This window comes from Mesocricetus auratus, unplaced genomic scaffold (assembly GCF_017639785.1).
Source record: "Mesocricetus auratus isolate SY011 unplaced genomic scaffold, BCM_Maur_2.0 Super-Scaffold_100011, whole genome shotgun sequence".
In the NCBI taxonomy this organism is placed as follows: domain Eukaryota; kingdom Metazoa; phylum Chordata; class Mammalia; order Rodentia; family Cricetidae; genus Mesocricetus; species Mesocricetus auratus.
The window spans coordinates 50,807,291-50,831,014 of NW_024429195.1; the positions used below are offsets into that span (position 1 = coordinate 50,807,291).

The 23,724-nt window shown below is 43.3% G+C and overlaps 1 protein-coding gene across 1 annotated transcript; it reads right to left on the minus strand.

Moving 5' to 3' along the window:
• Positions 1 to 1,455: 1,455 nt before the first annotated feature.
• Tmbim4 (transmembrane BAX inhibitor motif containing 4) lies at positions 1,456 to 18,563 on the minus strand. The gene is made up of 7 exons (XM_005081517.4): positions 18,372 to 18,563; positions 11,073 to 11,181; positions 9,503 to 9,608; positions 5,819 to 5,852; positions 3,797 to 3,914; positions 2,655 to 2,700; positions 1,456 to 1,745 (listed from the first exon to the last, which is right to left on the minus strand). Exons 1-7 carry the CDS (start codon positions 18,466 to 18,468, stop codon positions 1,539 to 1,541), a joined length of 717 nt encoding a protein of 238 aa, XP_005081574.2. The 5' UTR covers positions 18,469 to 18,563; the 3' UTR covers positions 1,456 to 1,538.
• Positions 18,564 to 23,724: the final 5,161 nt, after the last annotated feature.

Below are 23,724 nucleotides of genomic sequence, written 5' to 3' on the forward strand. Positions count from 1 at the left end.
AGGAACAGAAAGAGTTCTGCAATCCACACAGTGACTTTCAGTTCCCAGAGGGTTGAGATATGGGGACTCTGAACTACAGAGGTGACAGCTAAAGGCCTGAAGGGGATCAGACAGAAGCCCGCAGAAACTACATCAAATGGACTAGAACCAGCTCTGAGCTCTGCAGAGAACTGAAGGCAGATAACATGGTCACTGCATCTCTTTGTTTGTTTGTCTGTTTTCTGAGACAGGGTTTCTCTGTGTAGCCCTGGCTGTCCTGGAACTTGCGCTGTAGGAACTCACAGAGATGCGCCTGCCTCTGCCTCCCGAGTGCTGGGACTAAAGGCGTGTGCCACCACTACCTGGCCCCACTGCACTTCTTTTTTAAAATTAACTTTGTTTTTTTTTAAATTTTCTGTGCATTGGCGTTTTGTCATGGGTGTCCCTTGGGAAGGGAATTACAGACAGCTGTGAGCTGCCATGTGGGTGCTGGGAATTGAGCAGGATGAGCAGTCAGTGCTCTTAACCACTGAGCCATCTCTCCAGTGCCCACCTACCACACCTCTTTGTCCACAAGCTATTCAGCAACCAAAAGTTCTCTGATCCTTCTGCTTTCCTCACTTCCTCCTACTTTTGTCCTATGCACGGTGAGTTACCTGTTTCTCTGTGCCCTACTTTTCTACTCCCTTGGTAATTAAGCACACAGGTTTACCTGTATGTGATATAAAAAACTTAAGCTGTCCATGCTCCTATACCTATCCATTCTTTTGTTGCTATATTTCCTGTCTGGCAAACTCTCATTGCTTGGTACAGGACACATTCAGGGATATGAATACCACTGCAACTGTAAAAAATAAAACTAAAAGGACTAACACTGTAAAATGTGTTGCCATTAAGTATATACACCATTCACTTATCAAATGTATTTGACACCAGTGATTTTCCATTAATAAACTAGGCACTATAAGACAGGAGCAGTGGAGCTGGAGAAAAGACTCAGTGATTATGAGAAGCACTTGCTACTCCTTAGAGACCTTCAGTGCTGGTTCCACGTCACAACTACCTGTAACTCCAGCTCCAGGTGACGTAACATCTCCTTCTGGTCCCTGCTAACACCAGACATGCACAGAGTGCCCATACATATGTGTATGCAAAACACTTATGTAAAAAAAAAGCCAAATCTATTCATTTTATTATTTTGAATTACAGATGAACAGCTAGTAATGGCTAAGTTAGCACTAAAAAGATTAATAAATAAGCCAGGCATGGTGGTACATGACTGTATTCCCAGAACATAGGAAAGACACAGCAAGATCATATGTTAGAAGCCATATTGAACTATGCGAGACTCTGCCTCAATTTACAAAAAAAGCATGAAACAATGTTAATATCTCTTATCCAAGATTCTAAGCCAAGGATCTGAAAATGAAATAACACAGAGAATAGTGAGATTCTAAAACGGAGAAGAACACAGAATGCCAAGAAAGATCAGGACCGATTTTAATACTTAAGTGTAATTCAAACTTTTTACATAATACAATGGTCTGTGTTCTGTTCAATTACTTTTTATTAACTGCTTCCAGAAACCTCAACAGATGCAGGAACAGATTGATAATGTCCAAGTAAAGATTGATGGCAGCTAATACATACTCTTCAGGAGACAGCCTGTGCATCAGCGAGTGTGTGTCATAGATGATGAATCCACAGAAGAGAAGGGCGCCTAGAGAAGCCAAGACCAATTCCAGTGTTTCACTGTGAAAAAAAATCTACAAGCAAGGGATGAAAGAAATAAGTTCACATTTAGGAGTCACATTAGACCTACTTCAATTACTTTCACAGCAATCCACAACTAGCTGCATACGTAACAACGACGTACAACACTGATGCGTGAATGACACAGGCAGGAAGAAGGCAGTAGACACAGGACCACGTTTGCTTGACAGAAGGATGTGTAGATAAGCAGATGTCTTTCAATTATCCGATTGACTTCCAATAGTAGTATTCTAAACATGACTGTTTTACAAGGTTACTTTTTCTTTTCTTTCTTTCCTTTTTTGGTCTTTCAAGACAGGGTTACTCTGTGTAGTCCTGGCTGCCCTGGAACTCACTCTGTGGGCCAGGATGGCCTCGAACTCACAGATTTGCCTGCCTCTCTGCCTCCTGAGTGCTAGGATTAAAGGCATGCGCCACCCCCCCCCCTGTAAAAATATTACTTGCTAAGAATTAAGTAGTTTATGACATCTACTTATTTATTGGAGACTGTGCATACCACAACCAGCAGGCAAGAATGTAGAGGTCAGAGGACAACTTGCCAGACTCGGACCCTCCCACCCCAAATTCCACTCTGTGGGTTTCAGGGATGGAACTCAGGCTGTCAGGCTTAAAGGCATCAGCCCCCTCTTTTTCAGAATTACATGTGCCACCTAGAGGGTGGTAGGACAGGTAGCGGCCTTTTTGTGTGCAATTCCACGTACTTATGCATTCATCTTTTTCTCAATAAGTAATAATGATTAATAGAAGACCATGATTTTTACTGAAATTATCCCATAAATCATGTATATTAATCCTCTAGCTGATTCTAAGTGCCCTTTATAAACAACTTTCCTGTAGTTTTAGTTGACATATGTTGACATAGTCAGAATCATATTTGAGTTAACTGTTATAAAACAACTCACCTTCAAGAATCTGGCCAAGCACAAAATCCACAAGACAGCAAACAGCCTGGAAAAATTCAAAATTTTAACAGTTCACATTATTGTGACTTACACAAACACTTTTTTTATTTTATGTGTATGAGTGTTTGGCCTGCATGTATGTATATGTACCATGTGCCTGCCTGATACCTGGAGAGGTCACAAGACGGCATCAGGTCCTCTGGAACTGGAATTAGGGGTTGTGGTAGTTTGAATGTAACTGGTCCCCATAATCTCATAGGGAGCGGCAGTATTAGGAAACGTGGCTTTGTTGGGTAGATATGACCTTACTGGGGAACTGTGTCATTGTGAGGGTGGGTTTTGAGATCTCATATACACACATATGTGTGTATGTGTGTGTGTGTGTGTGTGTGTGTGTGTGAGACAAGCCATGCTCAGTGTTTCAGACTACTTCCTGTTGCCTACAAGATGTGGGATTCTCAGCTCTTTCTCCAGTACCATGTCTGCCTGCACACCACCATGTGCTATCATGATGATAATGCACTAAACCTCTGAACTGTAAGTGAGCCACCTCAATTAAATATTTTCCTTTATAAGAGTTGCCATGGTCATGGTGTCTCTTCACAGCAATAGAAACATAACTAAGACAGAAGTTGGTACCAGGGACTGGAGTATTGCTGTGACAGGCCTGACCATGGTTTTGTTTGAAGGACTACGGACCTTGGTTGGAACTGTGGATTAGAAAAGCAGTTAAATGCTTTTCGTGCTGTCTAATGGGCCATACTAGTAGGAGCATGGAAGACAGTGGTGCTGAGAATGATTTGGACTGTGGGGGGGCTGGCTCAAGAGGTTATAGCAGAGAAGAATTATTATGTGGCCTAGAGATCATTCTTGTGACACTTTGGTGAAGAATGTGTCTCCCTTTTGCCCTTGTCTGAAGAGTCTGCCTGTGGCCTTTAATCCCAACACTCGGGAGGCAGAGGCAGGCAGATCTCTGAGTTCGAGGCAGGGCTGGACCGACAGCCTCCAAAACAATACAGAGAAACCCTGTCTCGTAAAACCAAAAAAAAAAAAATTTGCTGAGACTGTGATAGACTTTGTGGTATCAGACAGTTGATAGAATCTAACTTGAAGAAGCATGTAAGACAAGACTTACTACTTACCCTGCTCCAAATTTGCTGAAGTCTCTCTTTGACTGTAGAGTATAGGCAGTCAAGCCAAGAAAGACTGCAGTAGTCAGTATGAAAGCTTGCAGAACCAGGTACACATTATAAAAAGTAACTGCAAAAATGAACAAAAATGAAGCTGATTAAACGTGCACAGACAGACAATACCAAAGAGCCTTGCCAATATTAACAAGCATTTTCTTATGTTTTAGTTTTTAAAAATGTTTTTGTTGCATGTATTGATTATATATACATAATAATGGGCTTCTCTGTAGCAATTTCACACATGTTCAAAATGTATTTAATCATATTCACTCTACTACTCTCTTGTCCTCACCCATTCTCAATTTCTTCTATCCTATTCACCAATAAAAACAATTAAAATTCTTCACCCAGCCTTAAATATGTTGATACAGTGAAACCACACTTATAAAATTAAAAAGCTCCAAAATAGTTATTCATACAAAATAAGTAGGTCATATTATCATAGAGTTAACCAGACTATTAAGATACCCTATAGATATCCAGGAGTGGCTCCATTTGCACTTTAACTGGGACTTGGTAGCTGTTTCCATGGTTACGAATGACAGTGACCTGGGTCACTAGCTGTCTTTCACCTAGACAGCTGAATCAGTTGAGTAGCCTAATCCAAGGCAACCGTGCAAGGAAAGCACTAAGGATGTCTGAGTCAGCCTGCCACTTACCCATTCTATATAGGACAGAAGCCAATCTCTACCAGCTTTTTATTGCTGGCTAAGCCTGTACCATCTTAGAGCACACTACTGTGTAACTCACTAAATTCCCTTCGGCAAGAGAATAGTGATCCTGAGCAGTGATGGCCACTGTAATGGAAAACTATTACTGTTTTCACAGAAAGTTAGTTTAGCTTCCTGCAAGGGGATTAAGTGCTTTGAACCCCACACTTAAGTAATTCAAGTTTTTTTTTTCCAAGATGAACTGTACTTGTTATTTTTATTAACAAATCACTAGAATGTCTGCTATGGCATTACAGAATTTGTGAGGTGAACATAGAAAAACACATAGTTGTTTTTACTTCTTGCCAATAATTTGGCATTCTGATCACATAGAATAGGATAGTACAATCCATAAGGAAAATAATCTTCCCAGATTACTTCATCTATGCATTTTGACTCTAGTTCTAGCAATCATACTCAGTTTTACACTTCTTACATTAATGGTATGGTGGCACTGGGGAAGGGACAGTTGGCCATGATGGTAAGTAATATTAGTGGCTGAACTACAGACAAGCTAATGACATTTCCTTTCTATGCTGAAAAGCTACCAATCCATGTAATTTGGTACTTCTTAGTACTTACCTGTATTCTGACTCTTCTAAAAAGGGTGGTAGAGTACAAACAATACAGATTCAACAAAACTGGCATCAAATGGTCAAAAGCAGCAATGACAAACAGGAAGGGATAAATGTGGTCTCATAAGGACAAATGGCTGGCTGGTACTCCAACAGTCAATGCTGACCTCTGTGACACCAACAGTAAACCATCTGCAAACACTTGGGATTTTATTGTGATCCACTTAATTGTTAATTTGAGACACTACTAAGGTACATCAAATAATTATAACAGCACTTGGTCAGGAACACACACATGAAATCAGAAAAGGAAGTGACTGTATCTGTGGTGTCATTTAGGGGAACATGTGTGAAGCAGTCACAATTCAGTGGGGGCAGTCCTGAGGGAGTGAGGTATGACAGATGAGTCCTTGGGAGCAGGGGAGAGCAACTCTAGCGTCTTGTCTGTGTTAACAGGAAGTCAAACAAAAAACTATTCTCAACTCGTCTGTTTGCCTTCAACTTTTCCATTTCCTCCCAGCTCAGCTGAACTATATAAAGTAGAAATATTTGACTTTTGCTTATCAGCAATCTTTACTCTGTGCCATGTTTTTGATATAACATGCCACGATGTTAAACTTTAACCCCAAATACCTTGTTACCTAAAAGATTCTATCCAGAGTAAAATTGTGACACACAGAAGGACTTACCAACAACTGCCACAGTCAGAGCTTCCAACAGTGTCTAAGAAAAGAAACTAATTAGTGAACGCATGAGAAACGGACACTGCCCCCCCCCTCTCACTTCTGCAGTCCAGTATGAGCCCATAGGAATGGTTCATTAGCTTCAGGGAACCCTTGTGACATACACAGGGCAGGACAGTATAATCCCACTATAATGAAAGTGAGGTCTCAATGCAATGTGAAGATTTACATTCTCACTGTGCCTCTTTAAGCTTTAACCAGATTTTTCATCTGTAACAGGAAGGTTATATAGTAGAATTAACATAGAAAATTATATTTTCTCATGCCGGATAATATCAATGATACTGCAAAACCATGTATATGCCTTGCAAAGCCTCAACACCTCATACAAATAAACACAAGAAATGCAAGATACTTTGTTATGTACTTTGGTGAGTCAGCTTAAGACAGCCTTGCAATAAACGTCTTTCTTCCCCAGAAACAGGATTTGTACCTGGACACTTGCCTGTTCTGATGAAACAAACAGTACATTTGTAGCCTCCCTTGAAGCTAGGTCTCATCACCTGACTGCATTCAAAGTCAGATTGGCTGAGTGGTGCACAGCCACTGGAATATGCTCTAAGAGCAAGCACATGGCTTGCCCCCCACCGCACTGTATCCATCTGAATTTCAACTGCATGCTATGAAGATAGGGCAATGTGCTATCATCTTATACTATGCAATACCTTGGGAGTGCCTGAATCCATGGGTGGCTGAGCTCAGGATAACTCTCCTATCAATTATATTCTAGCCTCTCTTTCTCCTTGATTATATCATCTCTAGTTATATTTTATCAACTGTCTGATATGCTGTACCACAAAGACAAAGCCAGAAGTAACAGCAATGGCTGTGTAATTATATTGATAAGGAAGCAGTTGTATTCCATCCTACCTAGAACCAACAGTCCCCAGAACCAGAAGAAAACCAGTATTGGGGCTTGTACAAAGATGTGGAGGCAGTAAAATGAGTACCGTGCCTCAGTGACAGGTGATTCCCGGGAATCAATGGCAGATCAGAGAAATGGACTACACTGTTGATATGTGTGGCATGACCAGAAACCTCACCCTGCGTTAAAGTACCCAAAGCACGCAGGACACTGTAAACAGTTTACAGACAAGGAGAACACAATGTCACACCGAAACCAGCCCACCACCCTGAAATAGTAGTGGACTCTACACACACACACCACACACACCACACATACACACACACATACCACACACACACTACACACACATACACACTGACAAAGCTGGTAAAATTTCCTTCCTTTCTTACTTTGCTGCAGAAGGACAAAAGAAAAAACAAAATCAACAACAACAAAAAAGCCGGTGTCACAAGCTCACTGGGCAGTGAGAAGGAAGTGTTTTAAGGACTTCCTTATTTGTTAAACCACTCTAGCTCAGCACAGGATGAACAGGTCACTTAACAACAGTGGCTGATGGTTTTCTAGTGAGAGCTCTCTCTGCTGGGCAAAGGGGGAGGGGTCTAGTCTGTTTTACAAAGAAATTGGTCTTTCTGAGAGGAGGCTGCAACAGATTATAAGACCAACATGATTTTTTTTCAAGATTTATTTTTATCTTATTGTGTAACTGTTTGCCTATATGTACTTATGTTTGTGTGCACCGTGTACATTTGGAGATGAGCAGCCGATGTCAGATCCCCTAGACATGAACTAGAATTGTGAGCCACGTGGGTGCTGGGAGCTGACGGCAGATCCTCTATAAGAGTAGCCAGTGCTCTCAACCACGGAGCCATCACTGCAGAGTCATTTTAAAATTATTATTATGAGTATACATGATACGTGTATGTGAAGGGTATTCACGCCACAGCACACCAGTGGAGGCCAGAGGACAATTTCTCAGAGTTGGTTCACTCTTACTTTTACATGGGCTGTAGGAATTGAACTCAGGTCGTCTCTACTGACTGAGTCATCTCGCTGGCTTTGCTTTGCCTGTTGGCTTGCTTCCTCACTGTCACACAGTGCAGCATCTACACTGTGGAACAAGGACTGGACCCCGCGTACGAGTCAGCACCCACACTGTGACATGCACAAGTCAGGTAGTTTCTTACAGCAATCTGAAGAGAAAAAAAAGCAACGGTAGCGGGGGCTAAGGCAATAGGAAAAAGAATTACATGGGCCAGAGGCAGGCCATCCAGTTAAACTGAGGAGACGGGGAGCAGTGGCACGTGAGACAGACCAGAGGTGGCGATGAGACCACAGCCGCCACTCAGCTATGTGCTAGCATCGCCTCTAGAACCTTCCTCCAGGTGTTAAGAACTGAGGGGGGGGGGCTTGTGAGTCGCTGGGCTTCGAAGCTCTTACACCCTGGAAAGAAACTTCCTGTTGGAGACGGTGCGGACTGGAGCTCATGCGCTTCAGACTCCAGTGAATAAACTCCCCACTTTAAAAGTCATCAGCATAATTTGAAAATACACTCATTTCCAGAACTCACAAACGTTCTTTACTTTAGATCATATATTGTGTGTGGAATGTACTGAAGAAAAACTGTAAGGCCAAAATCCATACTCATGGTAAGAGACAAAATAATGTAAAAATGCCCAGAGCCTTGCCAATCTTTTTTTTTTTTTTGGTTTTTACGAGACAGGGTTTCTCTGTATTGTTTTGGAGGCTATCAGTCCAGCCCAGCCTCGAACTCACAGAGATCCACCTGCCTCTGCCTCCCAAGTGCTGGGATTAAAGGCGTGCGCCACCACCGCCCGGCTAGCCTTGCCAATCTTACTCAAGTGAAGATGAAGTGTTTGTAGGTCAACTGGGATTTAACTTTTACAAGTGTCTCAACAAGTGAACAGAACTTCATGTTGGGTTGTCCCATCTGTAGATTTCAAACAAGTTAGGAGAGCATATCATTTGAGCAAAATGGCCCTTTAAGAGAGAACTGAGCGAAGACATAAAAATAACTCAAAAGAGTGAATATGAGCCCATATTCTCTAAGTTAAAGCCACAATATACCCTCCCCCCATTCCAGAAAAAAGTGCCACATGGATGACATATCTTACAATGTCCATGTCATGTGTGAGAAAAATTACCTACAACAAGGCTAACTGCTTTGCCAGATGTCACATAGGTGGAGGGCTGTGAAGCCAAGCCATGTGACTCCAGTGTTTGCCACTAAATCCTAATGACAGAAGAGCCACCAAAGCAGACAAGAGTTACAAGTTCTAAAAGAGAATATGTTTATAAGTGATTTCCTAATATATTCTAACTACAAACTCAGGCTGGGGAGCTGGCTCAGCGGGTTAGGTGCTTGCTGTGCCAGCATGAGGACCTGAGTGCTGGTCCCCGGTGCCCAGGGTCTGGTGTGGTGGCACTTGTTTGTGACCCAAGTGCTATAGGGCAGAGACGTACCACCCAGCAAGCAGAGCTGAAATGAACATCCAAATTCACAGAGACCCTGTCTTAAACACTGAAATGGGGAATGGAAGAGGAAGATACCAGTGCCAACCTCTGATCCCCAAAAGCTTATGCACAGGCAAACCACAAAGTTCGATTTTATTCTCCACTGGTAACGCACACACACACACACACACACACACACACACACACACACGCGCGCGCACACACACAATTAAACAATTTTGGAAGCTCAGGCTAAATGCTAACGGCATAGCCAATATTAGAGTACTCACAAACGCAAAAAGCAGGTAGAGGTTCAGAGGATGCGTGTGTCTGTGCAAAGTTAACGTAAAAATCAAGCCCAGGGATCCAAGGGCAAACACCAAAATTAACGCAGGGCTGAAAGACACAACATTAAAAAAAGCATGTCAAGCCTAAAAACAGCAGGGATAATGGTACACAATTTACTAAAAAAATCTATGTATTTTCTATGTTCGTAAAAGTATAAGAAAAAGCCAGGCGTTGGTGGCACACGCCTTTAATCCCAGCACTCGGGAGGCAGAGGCAGGCGGATCTCTGTAAATTCGAGACCAGCCTGGTCTACAGAGCCAGTTCTAGGACAGCCTCCGAAGCCATAGAGAAATCCTGTGTCGAAAAGCCAAAAAAAAAAAAAAAAGTACAAGAAAAAATCTGGATCCATACCAAATTAAAAAACTTATTTTCTAACAGGAAAAGTAGAAGGGCATGAGATGGGGCGTGACTTATGAGAGTGGGAGTGGCTATAAGGGGGGGCTGTAAGAGAGTGGGAGGGGCTGTAAGGGAGTGGGAGGGGCTGTAAGAGAGTGGGAGGGGCCGTAAGAGAGTGGGAGGGGCTGTCTACCCATCTTTCTTTTACTAATGTCCCTCACAGTGGAGTAATGCTTATAATTAGCATGGTATTTTGTTAACTAAAATACAATAAACAGATATTAAATTTCTCTATTAGGGCATTTGTCGCAGGGCTGTAATTTAAATAAGACTCTCCTTTGGTAGGAGGAGGAGAGACAGTCTACTTGGAAAACAGTTGTTAATTTTCTTTCAAATAAAGAAGCCATATTATTTTTAGCCACTTAAATAATTATGCTGATCAACTGGGTGCAGTTCCTCTAGCTAGGTCTAGAGATTATTCTATCAATGAAACAAAATCAACATGACCTCACATCCTTCATATGACTTTATTTTGCAAGTATAGTCATAGGCAAGACACTAACAAGATGGACAGTAAAATCAAATACAATAAAACGAAATAATTTCGTTGTATATAGAAAAATTCTTATTTATTTTGTGTGTTGCAGGGGGAGGGGCAGGAGTGTTTGAGAGCCAGTGCCCATGTTTGGGGGTCAGAAGAGGACTTATGGGAGTCAGTTTTCTCTTTCTACCTGTGGGTCCTGCAGGGTTGTCATGGTTTTCTAGGCTGAGCCAGCCACCTCAGCAGCCCACAGTACAAACTCTTAATCCAGGAAAGGATGGTTTAACTCCAGAAAACTATAAGCTAAAATGAGGCAAAACAGTGTGTTGTGAAATATTCTCCTTTGTAAAAAATGAAATGGGATCATAGAAGTTGGATGATGGACTTTTTTAATCTTTAAGGTTAGCAAAAAGAGCCGGGCGTTGGTGGTGCACGCCTTTAATCCCAGCACTTGGGAGGCAGAGGCAGGCGGATCTCCGTGAGTTCGAGGCCGGGCTGGACCGATAGCCTCCGAAACAATACAGAGAAACCTTGTCTCGAAAAACAAAACAAACAAAAAAAAAAGGTTAGCAAAAAGAAATCTATTCACTGGATGAAATATCTGTAAACAATTCACAATTGTCCCCTTCTCTTACCTTTCATGGACAAATGTCCGCACAGACTCAAAATACAGGAACACGGCAGAGGTCACTGTAGTTAGGAGAACTTGCAGAGAAAGGATGCTGTAAACCTTCCTGAGAAAGGCTAGAAGAGAAAAATAGAACACGTGATTATTTTCCAGAATATTTGTCCCTCTATCAGGACCAAGTTTCTTGGAAAAAATTAAGTTTAAGGTTTTTTTCTAGGGTGACAGGGGCATGTGCCGCGGCTCACATGTGGAGCTAAGAGGAGAACTTGCCAGGGTCAGACCCCTCCTTCCACCAAGTGAACTCCAAGCATCTGACGCAGATCAGCAGTCTTGGTGGCAAGCACTTTTACCCAATGAGCTACCTCACAGCCTGAAAAATCCACATTTTCAAAAGCATTCTTTTTCTTTAACCTTAAGCTAAGTAATAAAACCTGTAACTAAACCTAGAGGGTTTAAAAATTAGAAGGAGTATCTAGTCCTCCAAAGACCATAAGCTTAAAAATTCAAATCAGTGGTTCAGTTATCATAATAAAAAGAAACTATCAAATGCCTTTTTGTGCACAGAGCATTCAGCAAAGAAAAATATAGTATTTTTACAAAATGGTTCTACTTATGATATGAAAAGCAGAAATAAAATATAGCTAGACATAAATTTTTACCTTCCACACCCACATAAATGCTTCCTCAGGATGGAATTCCTTAAAAGGAATATAAAGTTCCTTGATTTGCTTTGCTGCTCCATTACTAAAACAGCTGTCACCAGGACCTTTTTGCTTGTTTGTGTGTTTAGGTAGGTGTTCTGCATGAATGTTATGCGTGCATCATGTGCATGCAATGCCAAAGGAGGACAGAAGATGGTGCTATATCCTATGGGACTGCAGTTACAGGAGGTTGTCAGTGGGGACTCGAACCCAGGTCCTCTGGAAGGACAGCCAGTGTTGTTAACTACTGAGCCATCTCTCCAGTCCCTAACCATAGTTTTATGGCCACACTTAGGTTTCTCTTGTCCCATTTATGTATATTTAAGTACATTTCTTTAGGGTCTCAAGTACCTCCTTTCCCATCCAAATGACAATTCTTGATTGTTGAGTATTGTCATGCCATCTATATACTGCTATGTATAAACATCTAGTACAGGGCCAGCCTCTACAAGAAGGAATATGTTCACGTTTACTCACACAGCCAAAGAAATGCAACTCAAAACAAAATCATGTTCCCTCTCAGGTTGGCCTCGAACTCACGATCCTCCTGCCTCAGCTTCCAAAATGTTGGGATTATAGGTGAGTAGGCCACATCTGGCCTAAGATAACATTTTTTTAACCCACCCCAAGACTAAAGAAACTATGGCCCTCTAGCCAAGTGTAGCCCATCACCTGGCTTTGTGGGTAAGGCTTTCTTGGGACTCAGACATCTTTTATATAGCCCCTGCAACTGCTTTTGAACAGATGGGACCAAGGCTGTGTGTCTCATGAACCTGGAAATATTTATTACATGGTAACTCCCTGATCTACCAGATGGCCAGCTTTATAAAACGATGGGTAAGGGTGCAACAAAGGCACCCTCTATTTTGTCTGCTGGGCAGTCAACAGTGATAACATCAATCAAACTTAAAATGCATCTACCTTTTATCTCTATTTGAAGGAAGGTAACTCTCAAGATGATGGTTAAGTAAATTATGGTAATATATACTACAGAAGACCACCACATTTTACAAGATCCTGATACAGTGGTATGACAGCTATTTTTAAAAGTAAGATACAGTAAGTGAACATATAAAATTTACAGTGTGACCTGTGAAAGATGAGATTGAGTTGATGAGTGTACAAAATAGTAGCATCTCAATTTCTCCAAACTACATACAGCATACTGATAAGACAGACTAGTTTTACACACTAATATGGAGGGTATGTACATTATGGTCATAGTTATATGGACTGCTCAGCACTATGGAAGTACCTAAGATGGATGCTACACTCAGAAATTGATTCTCATATAATTTTCCATTATATCTTTAGGGTTCATTGTTTTCTCCCAGTGGACCTTGATTACAAGTACAGCATTCCCAAAGTATCTTTCAGAAAATGTATACATCATAAATAGCTACTTTGTTTATTTTTAAAGGAAGCATTTTGTTTAGCCTTTTAAAACTGCTAAAGGAACAGCTGAGAATCTAATGAACAGAGATGCAAGTAGCTTAGTCATCAGCCCAGTTACCAGAACTAAGAGGTTCCTTCATAGTTAGCTATTCATACACAAAATCAGTACTGTTATAGTCATGTGCACCACAAAGAAATAAATTAAATAGAAAACTATTTAAAAAAAACAGTTTACTCAAAAAGAGAGACGGTATGGTTCTTCTAGGGATTGTGAAACCTAGTTTTTAGTTCCATGCCAAAATACCAGAATTAGTGTTTCTAGCCCAAATCAGGTAAGTTTTGATGTTTAAATAACTGTCTGATCCTTAAAACATCCTGTTAGATTGCAGCAATCATGTTTACTTTAAAGATAAAGATGTAGGGATCACAGAGACTTCACTGAACATACTACCAACCAGCGGTGCTGAATTGTCAGACCCTTAAGTCCAGGTTCTTCCTATAACCCTATACCATCTTCCAATGCCACTTTAAACAGGTACATTTCCCACTGTGGCATTTGGTATGTCGTTCCCAGTATTGAACAACTCATCAAAAATTTCCTCTCTCCCTACAAGTCACCTCACATTTAAAAGGCAGGCTCCATGGAAATCCCACTTCCTCTTGAAAGCTCCCTAGGTTATTGCACTCTTCAGACTGTTGATTCCTCTCAAAAGCCCCTCCTGGCTTGGCATTTTGCACTTTAGAATTTAGCTGAGCAGTTGCAAAGGAATTATTTTGGGTGCTGGACAAGTCAATGTTTTAAGAACAACAATACGACCCGTGAAACTTCTACCCTTGCATCTAGTACAGAGTTGCTGAAGAAAAATCAGATGTGTTTATTAAACACATCATAGTGATTTAAATGTCCTTAATGTCATACTGTGTCTCACCAAGGCCTCTAGCAGATGCTGCTATCGACACTCTCAGAACCACCTCTAAGAAACAGCTCCCTGTGCTATCTGTCATCTTCTGTCCTGGCCTTCCCTGAAGAGATCCATTGTCTCATGTAATCATTTCTGGGACCAGCAGGAAACTTTCAGCCCTGCCCACGCCCAGCACTTGCTACATGGACCATCTCTCTTCTTGTTGCAAACATATCTATAAGGGCAGCAATGTCCTGACAGCAGAGGGAAAGACACAACACAACTACAGCATAATACGCCTGCTGAATACTGAAACGATATTCCCGAACAACAAAACTAGCAAAGAAAAGTCCACGGTACACGCATCACACACGACTAAGTGGGATTTACTCCTGGAATGGCAGGAGATGGTTCAATATGTGAACATAGATCAAACGTTATACACCACATTTATGGAACAATAGACAGGAGAGGAAATGCAGTCATTGTCAACTACAGAAGAAGCATTTGACAAAATTCTACAATGATTTGTGACTTTAAAAAAGTTAACTAGGAACCAAAAGAGACTAACTCACCATGATAAAGGCCACAGGTTAAGTCACACTCCAGGTACTGAGAACATGTGACTGTTAGGACAAGTATTCTCTCCCTCTTCCCTCATCTCTACCCCTTTCTCCCCTAAAAGGGCTATCTATTTCAACTCCTCTATTCCCTGCTAAGGCTCAGGAACAATAAGGAGAGATGGAAAGAATGTAAGAGCTAGGAAGATGGTGAGCAACCCTATGAAACCTTTTCTCCAAGACACGGCCCAGCTGCTGCACTCATGAACTCCCAGTTGATGGAGGAAGTCCTGTGTATATGTCAATAAAGCCAATAAAGCACTGTTGGCCAATAGGGAACCAAGATAGGTGGGACTAGGAGTCCAGGAGGACTCTGGGAAGGAGAAACACAGGAAGTCGAGATGTAACCGCCATGGGGTAGGAAGTCTGGAAATTTCTCCGGTAAGAGAAATACTTAGATTAACAATTATGGGGTAAATACTTAAGTCAGAGCTAGCCAGTAAGAAATAAGCAAGACCAACAGCTTCATAATTAATATAGCCTCCTGTGTGCTATTTGGGACTGATGTGGCTCTGGAACCAGGCTGGCAGGAAGGTTTCCCTTTACACACAGTATCCATGGTTCCCTGCATGAGACTTGCACAAGATCAAGCCAGTCAAATTGGAATGTGGGGGGCGGGGCTCATGATGCCTCACTCCTCCTAAGGAGCAAAGAGTAGTTGATTGGTGTGCCCAAATTCTAAACCCCCAAATCACCAAGAGATCCTATCCGATGCATAAGCCAAGAGTCTTTTATTTAACAAGTTAACTATTAGCTCAGGTCCTCTGTCTGTTCAACATGGAGGGTGGAGGGAGAAGGACCTGGTGAGACTGTGAGGCATGGGTAGAGCAAGGGGAGTGTCTGGGGGGGTCTGCAACAGTCTCAGGATTGGTGCACTTCCGGTCTTGGGCGACCTGTCCTGTGTTGACTGGTTGGGAATGGTTGCTATGCTCAGAGGCCCTCCCAGGGCGGTTGCTAAGCTCTGCACTCCACTGTTACTGTAAAGCACATCCGGAGCCCACCAGCTAACTTCTGAATGGTTCCTTGCCACGTGGAGGGTATCTGGAAGGTCAGGCAAGGTCAAGAACTTAGCACATCTTGCTGGGTCTTTTCTGCAGTCTGTCATGGCTGCCAAAGCAGGGGGCTAGGTGAGGGTCTGGTCTTCATTGATGGCTTCTGGGAAAAGTGGGAGTCATTTTTCTTTCCTGGCTGCTAGTAAGATGCTCTAGCCCCATTCTCATGCAAATGTGGGCATCGCTAACTGGATTCAGTAGAATAAGAAACAAACAAAAGGACATGAAGGTGAGAAAGGGGTGTTGAGACAGTGGTGCTGGATAGGATTATTATATACATGGATGACAATTTCAAAAAATAAATGAAAACTACTGACTAAAGGTGAAATACTGAAATTCAAAAGCAGTGATTCAGATGGTTCATTACAGAAGCTATTGGCATTTGACGGCAACAGGGGGAGTGTGGTGGTTTGAATAAGAATGGCCCCCATAGGCTCACATATTTGAATGCTTAGTAACCAAGGGATGGTACTACTGGAAAGGATTAGAAGGATTAGGAGGTGTGGCCTTGGAGAAAGTGCATCACTGGGGGTGGGCTTGGAGGTTTTAAAAAGCCCATGCCGGGTCCAGTGTCTCTCTGGCTGTGAATCAGGAAGCAGATTCCAGCTTCTGCCCGCATGCTGCCATGCTCCCCCGCCGTGGGGATAACGAACTAAGTCTCTGAAATGCAAGCCAGCCCCAATCACATGCTTTCTCATGAGAGTTGCTGTGGTCACAGTGTCTCCTCACAGCAATACAGCATGACTAAGACCGGGAGTGGCAACCAGTTGTCTTCAGGGATGTGGCTTCCCCTGCGTCAGCGCATGCCCCATTCCCAGGCACACACAGGCAGCACTCACTGGATTCAGTGGGTTTTTTTAAAAAAAGGAACACACGCAGTTGAGAGGGAAAAGCAGCGCAGGGATAGGGAGGAACTGACGGGGTTGGAAACTGGGGATCAATTTGATCAAAACACATTATCAAAACGCACGCACAATAAAGTCTTTTTTTTAAGTGGGTACCATCAAGAGAATGAAAGGACAAGCTACAGACTTCGAGGAAATATTTGCAAAAGATATACCCAGCAGGCAAAATAAGTAATGAGGATCTATTAAAATGGCCCCAATCCAAGATAGGGAGGGAAGCAAATTCTGGCAAGGACGGTTAAGAACTTTCATTGCTTGTTGTTAGCAATGCAGGGTCACAGTCTATCGGTTTCTTACAGTAGAAAACACATTCCTGTGGATGACCCAGTTCTCATGCACCTTCTTACTTAGCCAAACGAGTTGAAACTATGTACACACAAAACCCTGCACGCGGGCGTTTACAAAACAGTTTTATCTGTAGCGGCCCACAGGTACAAGCAGCCAAGAGGCCGAGCTTCAGCTGATAAGAGAATGCACACTGGCACACACGGAAACGGAAGATTCCCTAGTGGCAAATGAGCTATCAGGTCATGGAAGACAGGAGGTGGGGAATCTTAAACAGGCACCGAGGTACCAAGTGAATAATGCATATCAGAGCAGGGAAAAGCCACCATGCCACACAATCTCAACATTCTGGAACAGGCACAAAAGAAAGGACGAATGAAAGTGGGACAGACGTACAGACGCTATGACATGGACGCACCTTTAAGACGTTGTGCTGTTAGAAACAGGCCAGTTACAAAGGCTGAACTGTGTGATGTCTTTTTACTGAGGCATTTCTAATAGCTTCATAAAGACTGGAAATAGAATGGTGGTTGTCAAGGGCAGAGGAGGTGGGCAACACCAAGTTGTTTAATGGATGGTTTCACTTTTGCTTTGAAAGGCAGGTACCACAACAGTGTGACCAAACTTAACCCTGTACCTCCAAAGTGGTTAGGGTGGCAACTTTTCTCCTACAAGTACTTTGTCATAGTTAATATATTTTAAAAGCTGAGCTCATTTGTCAAAGTAATTTCAAAACTCATTCTAGGAACATTGTGCTAGGTAGGCACTGAGAGGATGTGCTAGAACCACCTGCAAAATTCCTTTTTTCCAGAACCGGTTTCAGCTGCCCAGGCAGGTTGAATCTGGGGCAGCTTCTGTAAACAGCTGACCTGCGGTGAACGAGTTCCGCTTCCTTACAGGACACGCAGCAGCTTAACGTAAAAATAGTAACTTTGCACACCATAGTGCATAATTACTTTGTGTTGCCAGGACATTATGTATTGATCTTGGAAACTTCTAAGTCATTACTTTTTAAATGTATGAGAAATTAATGACCGAGATAAAGTCTCATTGCCATCAGCTCTTGGCTCAGGGAAATAAACAATAAGGACATTGGCCAGTGGTTCTCAACCTGTGGGTCTCGACCCCTTTGGGAGTTGAATGACCCTTTCACAGGGATTGCCTATAAGCTATCCTGCATATCTGATATTTACATTACAATTGATAACTAGTAAAAAATACAGTTACAGCAACAAAGACTGTTATAGTGTCTTTATAATACATCATAAAGAGCTGTATTAAAAGGTCACGCAGCATTGGGGCATCTGCCAGCCGTTCTCAACCTGAGGGTCGCGACCCCTTGGTGTCGGTCCTGTCGCAGGGGAAGGCTGAGAAGTGCTGGCACTGGCGAGAGGCCCTCCCAGCTGAGCTCAGGTCACTTGGTCCCCTGGTCCCCTTTCCACATACCCATGCGGATGTGCACGCTGGCCGAGGCCACGCAGCTGCCGTAGTTGAAGTCATCTTCGATAGAGGAGCGGGGATAGCGCGGGTCGGTGTCGGCCATGTCGCCAGCAGCACCCCGCAGAGCCTGGCCGAGGAGGGAGCCCGCACTGACCACAACCGCCTTCTCCCACTTCCGGGATGGCCTCCAGGCAGAACTAGCCGAACTGCCTCGCTGGGGCGAGCGCCGAACCAGTCGATCATCTCGGAGATTGCTTCCCGGTAGGAGGAGGCGGGCTACTCCCTCCTGTGACATCCAAGGGAAACTTTTCTAGGATTTTTCCGCAAACAAGTTTCTCCGGGCCTTTCCCGGAACAAGTGCTAAACTCGGTTGAAAGATTCATCTATCATAACTCGCGCGCACGTGTTTTCCAAATAAAGACTCTCAATAAATAGCTAGCTGGCCTAAAATGCGATGTGTAGACCAGGCTGGTTTTGAACTCACAGAGATCCATCTGCCTCTGCCTCCTGAGTGCTCGGATTAAAGTGCCACCACAAATGACCCACTCGAAATTTTTTTTGATGGGTTTATTTTGACTTAACACATATTCTCCAAATTTTTTGTTTTAACCAAAGCCCACGCTTTCAAGACTAGGCAAGTAGGATTTAAAATAATTGAAAAATGGTCTATTCTAAAACTAAATACATATTATTTTCAGGAATCTTTTCTCAAAAATGTTCCATGATGACAAGAATGAAAAATGCTTACCTCTTGTTACTTTTTAAATGCTTCAGAAACTGCTATTCACCTCAAAAAAGTAATAAAAATAGTATTTATTGTAGAGGATACGCTGGAGATGAGCTGGACACCTACCTTTGTATTACCTAAAGTATCACCAGCATATCATTCAGAAAGAAGTAATGCTAGCTAGATTGTGCCCCTAAATGTGAAAGACAAAACAGTAAAAGTCATGAAAATAATCTCTTAAAACTGACAAAATATTAGTAAATCTAAGAAGATTTGCAAACTATATAAACATTAAGTGCACCTAGTAGAATAAAAAGCACCTAGTAGTTAAATTTTATCATTAATGAGTAAAGAACAAACCACAGAATAGGAAATATTTTAATACACATATCTACATAAAGCTTCCATTTCATGCCACACAAACAATGACTGGAAATCCAGACTCATCCGGTAAAGCAAGCAGCAAATAGGAAAATGGACAAGAGACTGGATCAGGTAACACATGTGCATAGAAAGAAGCCAAACACAAATATGGAAATATGCTTACTCTCAGTGGTCAGAAAAAGCATAACTAAATATCAAAAGTTAAAACTAAGGGACCGACATTGTCAAGTGTCAAGGGAGATCGTCAGAGGGAGGGAGGGGAAGGGGAGGTATGAAAGAGATGATAGAATGAACACAACCATTGTGAAATAGACTCTTAAGTACTTTGCAGCGAGACTCTGTTCTGTAATGGAGAGCTCCCAAAGACTTTAACGTGGATAGGTTTGGAGAGAAGAATTGGGAGAAAACTGAGCAGGAAAAGCCCCATAGTTTGTGGGTCAGTAGGCTTCAATTCTTCTCTATAAAAGACAGGTAGCATTGATGCTATCCTTGTGTGGTTGTGAGTGTATGATATAATAAACAATCCATTTCCCCCTCTCCTGGAATGTTTGGAAGGATGGGTTTTCTTTTGTTGTTTATAATTAGCTGTTCTATCACATTTGAATCTGATCCCAGAGGTGATCTGTGGTGAGTTCATAGGCACTTTGAGAAAGACAATAGTTGTGCCTGAGTGACTAAGAGCATGACTAACACGATGGAACCATCAGCCACACCCTCCCGCAATTATTTAGTCCAGTCACATGCTCAGTAACTGAATCTTGGGACTAATACCTGGCAAACATATTGAGGGATGACTGCACAAACCTCTCCTGAGTCTTGTGAATCATTCTAATGAATCAGGAGATTTGCAGAGTGCAATGGCTAATTAACTGATAAGTTGATACTATCACCTGGGAACAGAATCCTGAACTGTATGAACGGAGAAAGCCGGATGAACACTGATACCCATGTGTTAATTCATTGCTCTCTACTCTTTCTTTTTAAAAATAATTTTACATATTTGCCTACATATATGTCTGCACGCTGTGGAGTTATGGGTGGTTGTGAGCGGCTATGTGATTTCTGGGAGCCAAACCTGGGTCTCCTGAAAGAGCAGTCAGTCTGCTTAACTGATGAACCATTTCTGCAGCCCTGTTCTCCATCCATTACTGGGAATGTAACTAGCTGATTCAAGTTCCTGCTACTTTTACTGTCTTAAAAAGACGGACCGTGGCCTGGAATTGTGGGCTAAACCTTTCTACCTTAAGTTTCCCCTTTTGGAGGTATGTTATCATAGAAACAGGAAACAAATTGAAGACAGAGGGGGTCCTATGTCACCCAAGCATACAATGAATATCTTAGTTTTCGTTGTGTTTCCAACTGGGCCACTCTGTAACTACAGAGGTTTTCCTAGCTCACAGTTTTGGAATCTGAAGATCTAATATCAAGGAGCCATGCAGGGTCCTCCCTGCAGGTAGAGCGGGAGGGGGGCGCGCGGGGGGGGGGCGCGGGAAGGGCCCTTCCAGCCAGCCTCTTCCTGGGGGCTGAGCAGGATGGTGAGTGTCGACGACTCAGACCCTCCCCCCATTAGTTACTAGGGAGAAAAAACTACACTGAGTCCGGAGTCTGTCGAAGCAGGATCTCAATTTATTCCAACACACAGGAATTTATATAGGACTGAGGTAGGGGATGGGAATCTTGGAATAGGGTAAGGTGACGTGAGGAGTTAAGGGCCAATAGTATTCCACCAAGCAGGCAGGTAGTTAGGAAGGGGGCAATCTTCCATCAGATCTGGCTGAGCCACCCCCATGTGGAGGTTACAGGTTAGAGACAGGTCACTAAACTCTAGCCAGGCTCAAGAGGTTACACTGGGCCTCACATCTGAGCCCTAAACTCAAGTCAGGCTCAGGAGCTTACACACTGGGCCTCAAATCTGAGCCCTAAACTCAAGTCAGGCTCAGGAGCTTACACACTGGGCCTCACATCCGAGCCCAAAACTCAAGTCAGGCTCAGGAGCTTACACTGGGCCTCGCATCCAAGCCTTTCTTAGGCCCAACAGAGCCACATCTGGCCAGCCTCAAAAAGAACCTACTGATTGCATTGTAACATGACTAATAGCATCCCCGTGTGAGCATCAAGCAGCTTGCGTGGAAGACAGGAGGCAAGCGAGGAAGCTGAGCTCTTCTCTTCTGTAGAATTAAGTTCTACCAGCTCATTACAGCATGCTTCTTCAGTCTTTGTTTTTCTATTGATACCAACAGGTAAGGATGGAAACTGTTCAGAGGATGATAGCACCAATGTTGTGGACATGGGTAGCCCTCAAGAGAACTCTTTGAGCAGGGTAAAGTCATTCTGCTGAGGGTAGGGTAAGAGAAAGGCTGGAGGTGGTGAGAATTTTCAACTCCGCCAGGAAGACACTTTGTTTTGAAGGTGAAAGGAATAGTATTGTGTTTATACTTTGGTGGAGATGAGCCAGTAGAGTGACAAATAGTTAAAATCACAGAGATAAATGACAACAACTACCCCTACTCCTTTCAGTTACAGGGAAAGGGCTAGGATTCATCGTGTCTGTAAATGATGGGATTCAGGGAGGGGTACAGACAGTTCACCACTAGAGATGGGAGAAGTGTGTATTATGTCTTGAATAGGAAGAACCACTAAAAGTTCATGCGTTCCTAGCCGGTGGCAGTGTTAGAGGCAACTAGCTCATTTAACTTCATGGATGGATTGTGCCACTGGAGGTGTGACTGTGAAGCAGATATCTTGTCATCCCTAATTTCTTTCTCCTTGTCTCGAGGTAGATTAGAAGATCTGATGATGAGTATTTCTGAGTTCTCCTGTTATTGTCATGGTGAAGATTTTAAATGTCCTCTGAAGGCCCTTATATAAAAGCTTGGTTTCTCACCTAAGAAATAGGGTTCCTTGAAGGGAATTTTAGCACCCTAGCCCCCCTCCCTCTCTCCCTCTTTTCTAGTTCCCTCCCCCTTCCCCTTCCTCGTCCCCTCCCCTCCTCCTCCCCCACCCCCCTCTCTGCTTCCCAGACAGCATGAAGTTAGCATCCTCCTGAAGCACATACTCCCATCATGATGCTTTGACTTCTCATAGGACCCCAAAAGACACAGAGGTCTAGCAACCACGAACCGAAGCTCTGAGCCAAACAAGCCCCCCCCCCTTCATTTTAAGCCGCTCTGTTGGGCATTTTGTCAGAAGTCTACCACACGTACACATAGTGATTTCCCGTCCAGGTGTGCTTGTTGAGACACCTGGTTTTCTTTATCCTAGAAAGCCAAAAGGGTACCCAGTATAGTACTCCCTCTTCCCTCTGTTGCTCAGCATAGTGACATAGAGACCCTTTCAAGTTTGCATTTTGATAAACCCGTGGTCATTAGAATGAAGAGACTTCAGAAGTTTCTTTCAAACAGCTCTACTTTTATCAGTTTTCACGTATGTTTTTACGGAATACTACTATTCTTTGGGAATTCACGCAGCGGTGCTGCATGCCCCTGCACCATGTCTGCTGAACCCCAGGGGGAGCTGTTCCCAAAGAGTAAGATCTGAGAGGTTTGCAACAACTTGTTTTTCAGCCGATGTCACTGTCCCATCCCCAGCCTCAGAGCTGACATTTCCCCACCCGCTTTGAAGACCTCTTTTGTCAGTAGCATCCGTACCGTTCCTGCGGTGGGCCATTACAGTGTAAACGGTAGAATATTTCAAAACAACGGCCGGGGTTGCTTAAACTCCATGTTGTAAGCTCGGTGATGCACTCTGAGGAAGGAAAAGGACAATGAAGTAAAACCGAGTGGCACTGTGGCAGCGGCTGCCTTCGACCGCAAGGATGAGCAGTTTTGCCCTGGGTTAGCCTGTTTTTTGTGATTTCCCCCTGCATCCCACACCCCCGCAGTGTGTCCACGTTTTCTTCCGTTTAAATTTATTTGGCTAAAACGGGAGAGGGAAACGTGTTTCTTAGTGAGTATGTATTTCTTTCCGGACGGGACAAAACGAAACTTTAAAAGAAGTAACGAAGACCTTCACGTCCATCCTGGCCAGGAGGCCGCCCATGCCAGGGCAGCGGAGGGGTGGTGGCTTTCCCGGATTCCTGCCGCTGTTTCCCGCCCTCACTTTCTTGGCTGGTCTCATCGGTCTGGGTCACATCCCAAGGGCTGACAGAAGCATGCAAAACGCGAGGACAGGGGGCGGGGCGCAGGGCCGGGGCCGGGGCAGGGGGCAGAGGAGGCCCAGGTCTTTGCAGGGGCATCCCTGGGGAGCGGC